At 35.6% G+C, this 6,531-nt stretch overlaps 1 protein-coding gene across 1 annotated transcript; it reads right to left on the bottom strand.

Annotated features, from left to right (window-relative positions):
- Positions 1–2,942: 2,942 nt before the first annotated feature.
- Positions 2,943–5,492, bottom strand: LOC131636093 (uncharacterized). Its single transcript, XM_058906743.1, has 10 exons — positions 5,332–5,492; positions 5,003–5,271; positions 4,831–4,921; positions 4,625–4,752; positions 4,446–4,536; positions 4,264–4,369; positions 4,063–4,121; positions 3,742–3,862; positions 3,205–3,264; positions 2,943–3,089 (listed from the first exon to the last, which is right to left on the bottom strand). The coding sequence occupies exons 1-10, from the start codon at positions 5,490–5,492 to the stop codon at positions 2,943–2,945; spliced, it is 1,233 nt and encodes a 410-aa protein (XP_058762726.1).
- Between the last annotated feature and the right edge of the window lie 1,039 nt (positions 5,493–6,531).

Raw genomic sequence — 6,531 nt, 5'->3', positions numbered from 1 at the left:
ATCAACAGAAGAAGTGTACATCATTTGGTTATCAGTGTATGATATGGAAATACCTTGAAGATGGGCCTCCTGTAATTGTGCCGGGTCTGAATCTTCGTCAGAACTGGAACTATTAGAAGAATTTAAATTATTGTCAGAGTTGGAGTCATCATTGTCTTCATAATGAGATTCAACAGACACATTATGATTTGAGGTAGATGGATGATCCATGGACTGACTTGACATATTATAATTTGAAGTAGATGCATGATCCATGTTCTGACTTTGACTAACAATGTTGTTCGTATTTTGAACCCTACTAACTTCAGTATTGAACAAATTTCTCAATCTTTTTCTGTTATCCAAGATTATTTTCCTTCTCTTTCTAGCCATAGCCGTTTCAATAGTGGTTTCATATGTTACAGAAGATGTAAAATTATGATTTAAATGGGAAGTGAGGTTGCTTGATCTGACGCGGTTTCGATAATCCCTCTTTGCTTTAAGAATAAGCTTTCTCCTCTTTCTTGCAATGGATGTTTGAGGAGCAGTGTTTTTAACAACATCTGTTTCCATCACAAACACAAAAGTAGGATGAATAATAATACTACAAATAAGATTGATTTGTATAGATTTATGCACACAATATGAGATGTATAGCATGCTACTTCATGATTTTGAATACTAAAAGTTTACAGTTTCTAATTGAAGGGGAATTGGTGGGTTCAAATGTCATGAATGCAGTATTGATTTTAATTTTTCTTTGATACTTGAATATATATGAAATTGGAACTGAATATGAATAGAATGATGGTTATAGATTTAAATTACTACTTATCCCTCCCTTATAACTGTTGTGTGTGTTAAATGTATTTAATTTAATCTATACAGGTTATTTATAATATTTTATTTGATGGATGTGTTACTCTTTTAAAAAGACTTTAAGTCAAAACTAATATTATAAGTAAATAGAAACTGAACAGTTAACCCACTTTCTGCATGTACCAAGTACTTGTTTCCTATTGCACTGAATAGAAGTTTAGCATTGCAACTGCCTGCGGTTAGGGTTCCGACAATGGCATCTTCACACGGTGGTCCTTCTGTGCGTATTCCCTCTGATGATGAAAATGATTTCAGGTATGAGTAGATAATTTTATTTCACCATTGCTTTGCGGTAGAAAATAGGGTATACCGGTATACAAAATATGGTAGTGTGGTAATAACACTTAACAACATTTAGTGATGGGTGTAGTATCAATATAGCGCAATGTTGTATTATGTGTGGTATTTGTCAAGAAATCAAATGTGACTGAATGACTATTGTTGGTTTTTATTGTTGGATTTCATATCCCGTCGTTGCTCGGCATACGACTATTGCTTAGTAAAGAATGCTTCATATGCGGTTTGTTTTTAATCCATATTTGATGTTGGAACAGCGATGATCAGGCAATGGAAATCATAGAAGATTTGGTAAAGGAAACAGGGTACGATCCTAAGGTGGAAAGAAAACGCAGGAATAAACAGCGCAATGTCACTGCTGATCGTGTTGTGACGAATGTTGATGTTGTCGCACAAAATAGCGCAATGGTTAACAGCAATCCCAATGCAGGACCTGTAAAGATAAAAGAGGAATCAACAGACATTGACACAAATGAAATCAAAGTTTCTGAAGTTGGTGAACCAAGTGGATCAAAAGAGGGTAAGAAACAAAAGGGTAAAGTGGTGAAAAAAGCAAAGGTCGGTACAGACATTACTGTAGACAGTTCTACAGGGGCTCAAAATTTTTTCTGGAACACCCATGTTACAAATGCTAAATCTACACAGCAGAATGTAATGGTAAGGAGATATTTGAATATTTGCAGCATGTTATTGAAAATGTAAATAGTATATATCGTTAATAGTTACCTTATTTCTTGTATGCAGCATTTCCCTAAGGAAATCGCCAAAAGATGCCTCCGTCGCTTTCAAGATGAAATCAACCTGCTGGATGTGAGGACGAAGAACATTGTTACGTGTCAGGTTCACAAAGCTAACAGAAAAGGTATACCCCAGCCATATGAAAAGTACATGGCCCTGGGATGGTACGAATTCGCCAAATCTCTTAACCTGCGTAATGGGGATACAATAGCGTGGAGTATGCTGCGATTCTCTCCGTATATCTATGTGAAGGTTGAAAGACAATGAAGAAACTGCTGCTATTTGCAAACCGCGTACTATACCCGAATTTTAATGGTTACATTATATGTTGGGAATGTTATTTTGGTACATTGTGTTATATATATTCTGCTACATGTTATTTTGTAAGCACTTTATCCAAAATGTGAACACAGTAATATTGTGACCACTGGAAGATCTAATCTATAATCGTTTTCAGGACAAATTTTTTAAGTTCTCCTATTATATTCTATTAATCCACTCTGATATGCTGTTAGTTAAAATGAAATCTGTCCCATAATATTGTATCAACATTATAGTAAGATCAGACATAAAATTATTTATTGATAGTTAACATAGTCAAATGTTAAAAGTCCTGGTGTTTGTTTGTGAGACACAATCCATGTTTTAGTTTACAATGCAATGACAGAAAACTTAAATTCTGCTAATCCAAACAAACCGTTCTTTGCAACATCATTATTGTAACTAACATTAAAAATAATAAAAAAGGAGCACCGCGTTATAAGAGGTATAGTTAAAATGGAATGTTTGATATATGATCAAAAAGAATCAAAATAATTAATAATAGTATATATAATATGTAGTTCAATTTGAATCATTTGAATATAATAAGCCAAAGAAACCATTGATAATTCTTAAATCAAATTGAACATAACAGAAGCACATAGCCAGTATTCATGCACTAATTATTACAGAAAATGAAATCACACACATGATTAAAAGCAAAGGAAACTAACATTCAGTTTTTATAACAAACACCTAAGCAAAACACACACAAAATAAAAATATTCCTAATCAATCTTCTCCATTTTAATTATCTTCTTCAGCTTGTTTGATGACAGTTCCCCATCAATAGATTCACTTGATGCAGCAGGAAGATGTCTCTTACCACCAGGTGTAACAACATCCGGCTTGTGTTCAGATGTAATTTCCAGGTCCTGCAATGCCACGATGAAGACTATTAGTTAGGAATAGTGATATAAATGTAAGTCGGTAAGTGTTAGTAATATTGATCTAAATGTAAGTAGGTAAGTGTGTTGCAGTGAGACTTACTGTAACCAATTCACAGTCTTCATTGGCATCTGTTTTAGCTTCATCAACACTCTCTTTAATCTATATATTGTTAAACACAGTTTTCAATATAACATAATCACAGGAAAAGCAAAAAAATGCATACACAGTTTTAAAATTTCTACCCTCCAGAGTATCAGGTACGACAATTTGGATTGGAATAGGTTCCTTGAGAATTTACCAAAGAAAAACAAAATCAGGCCAAAAATTGTTATAATATGAAGTCCTCTTTTATAAAACAAATGTCAGTTTATTAGAGCTGACCTCATCTGTTCCCCATTTTTCCTTAAGTTGCTGGATAATAGGATCATTTTTTATAATCATAACGACGGAACAGTTCTTCCAGCGTGGATGCCCACTTAACCTTCATAGCCATTTCCAACTTCAAACAACTGATCAAGTGCTAACGGAAAAGTCCAATGGATCAGTAATTCCAGCCTATTTAAACAACTGGCCATATTAGTGTACACAGAGTATTGAAAAGTACATTCTAATTCGTCTGCACAATAAAAATATAACCTGAATCATAGTGTTACGAAGTTGCGATGCAGATAAACCCAACAGCATTTCACATTCTCTGTTCCAGAAGACAAAATTGCAGCTTTGGCCCCCGTGAGTAACCTCAATTTCAATCTTATACCTGAACATCATAAGAAGTCGTTCCGTTAAAAAAGCCGACAACATAGAAACATCAAAAACATGACAGAAACAACATCTATTAGGTGAGAACAACTAAAACCTAAGGACTTCAGCCATGGTTTCATGACCAGATTCACACTCAAAAGGGGGGGGCTGTCCCCGCGCGCTATAGATTGACACATATGGCAGGCACGATAGAACCATCCAAACGGAGATGCTACTAATAATTTTGTTGTAGCGACAGTAGCGCAAAATGTAACCTGGACAAATAGCCGCCAAAATCAGAAACATGTGACACACTAAACAATGAGGTTATAATTACGATAATATAGGAAAATAGAAAGACATACATCCGTAAGTTGAATAATCTCAGCAATAGGCAAAACAACAGCCTTTGAGAACAATTTTTTGCACAGGAGTGAGCTGTTGATTTTCAGAACTTTGGGAGGAATATTGGGAATTCCCTCCAAGTTGGTCAGACAGGGTTACCTTGCTCTCCTCAGGCATTCTGCAGAGCATGGATCATTATCAAATTCATACATGAAAAAAATAATTGCATAAAATGGATGACACTATCAACATACCTATTAATAAAGTCTTTCATGATCGGAAAATCAGCATCAACACATAAAAGGCTCACATTGTAGGTGTTTGTCACAGACAGAGGATACTTTCCTGCAAATACAACATTACACCTTGTCAATATATTTATCACAGATTTTTTTTATTTAGTATTAATTTATAAAATAAGTCATGGAATAACCTTCTTCCTTCACTTTGGCATACTGAAGCAACACAACTGTAGGTAGTGATGCAGCAACCCTAACTTTGTTAAACTTGATGAACTGATCCGCGTATGATTCCCACAGAGTACAGTTCAACATGTTGTTGCTAAACCATGATCACAACACATTAAGATATATAACATGATTCATATATGAGGCAGTTTAATGTATAAAAAAAACAAACCTGTGATCACGCAACATCATGCTAATTTGCTGCTTCTTTGCACCTGACTCAGTCTGCGCATAACCAATACTATCCACCATTCCAATGACATCTGAAATAAATTTATTAATTTCACACGGCTATAATGCACTCAAAACATGAGACAATAAAAAAAACCAAAAACCATACTCACGAATCAGAACATGTTTGTCAAACCTCCCTGTTATGATGTCTGAAAAACTTGTAAATAAAATCGATTTCGCGGGTATCTCATGTTTGTCTTCATCAAGAACAGACGTTCCAGCAGTAAACTTTATCATATATCTGTGTCCCGATGCCCTGAAGGCCAGAACATAAGGCACCACCTTAAAATTAGATACAGTATAAGTATGGCCTAATAAGCATTTTTCGGTGAAAACCGACACATGCGGTGCTGGAACAACAGCAATGAATATCATCTCCCTGCAGCAGAAACCAACAAATGATTCAAACTATACAAACATAGGTAAATGATAAACATACTGAAACATAAACAGGGTAATCACCAATTTGTCAACAAAGATCATTTCAAAATGTTCCTTGCTGTTGGAGACAACTTTCCATCGGTGGTGAATCCTAACAACAATCTTCCAAAGCTCTTTTCCATCATTGATCTCTGCTATTCTCTCAACAGGCCTTGACATGATAATGCAAATTCACACTGCACTGAATGATTACCGCAGAAGTTAGCAAGCATGGAAAGAGAAGAATGAAATCACTGATAAATAGGCAAGCCATTTAAACACATAATTACTGCAATTGTGCAGTTTGGAACGTGGAGAGGCACAGAGTAATGGTCCTTACATAACTGCAGCAACATGAGAAGCTGTGAGGGTGAAACTTCCACAGTCATAACTGACCGCAGCCCACCATGCAGTTGAAGGATCAAAAATTCTGTAGTAACCACCAAAGCTTATGTGGATCATTGAGAGAAGAGTTGCTGATGTGGATAGCCTAAGAAAGTCTCAAATGGTAGACTTTTCTTATATGATAGATTTGGAACCTAATTAGTACACAAATAAACCCTTTCTTAGTACACGGAAATAAAATATTACAGTACACAGGCTAACATATATTAATTAATTATTTTTCAACCAGCTATCAAGGTAGACTTAATTGGAGTTAGGGGAGGAATTTTCTTTCACAGCTAGTGTATCTTTCAACCATCTATCAAGGTAAACTTGTTTGGAGTCAAGGGTCGATTTTTTCTTTCAAATCTCGGGTATCTTTCAACCATCCATCAAGGTAAACTTGGTTGGAGTTAGGGTTGACTTTTGCTTTCTCAGCTCGCATATCTTTCAACCATCCATCAAGGTAAACCTGGTTGGAGTCAAAGTTGGATTTCTACTTTCTTAGCTCGGGTATCTTTCAACCATCCATCATAGGTAAACTTGGTTGGACTCTGAGTTGGCTTTGGCTTTCTCGACTCTGGTATCTTTTAACCATCCATCAAGGTAAACTTGGTTGGAGTCAGGGGTGGATTTTTCTTTCTCAGATAGGATATCTTTCAACCATCCATCAAGGTAAACTTGGTTGGATTCATGGGTGGATTTCACTTTTTTCATCTCGGGTATCTTTCAACCATCCATCAAGGTAAACTTGGTTGGAGTCAGAGTTAGATTTTGCTTTCTCAGCTCGAGTATCTTTCAACCATCCATCTAGATAAACTTGGTTAGAGTCAGG

The sequence above is a fragment of the Vicia villosa genome, unplaced genomic scaffold (assembly GCF_029867415.1).
Source record: "Vicia villosa cultivar HV-30 ecotype Madison, WI unplaced genomic scaffold, Vvil1.0 ctg.001627F_1_1, whole genome shotgun sequence".
In the NCBI taxonomy this organism is placed as follows: Eukaryota; Viridiplantae; Streptophyta; class Magnoliopsida; order Fabales; family Fabaceae; genus Vicia; species Vicia villosa.
The sequence above is the reverse complement of the archived record's forward strand: the minus strand, read 5'-3'. Positions and strand labels throughout refer to the sequence as shown.

Excerpts from the sequence above, each read along its gene's own strand:
- LOC131636093 (XM_058906743.1), bottom strand. The coding sequence starts at position 5,492 with ATGTCAAGGCCTGTTGAGAGAATAGCAGAGATCAATGATGGAAAAGAG. Across the intron at positions 4,537-4,624 it reads TGCCAAAGTGAAGGAAGAAG|GAAAGTATCCTCTGTCTGTG; the intron begins GTTATTCCATGA and ends TTGTATTTGCAG. Across the intron at positions 4,122-4,263 it reads TCACTCCTGTGCAAAAAATT|GTTACATTTTGCGCTACTGT; the intron begins GTTCTCAAAGGC and ends CTATTTGTCCAG.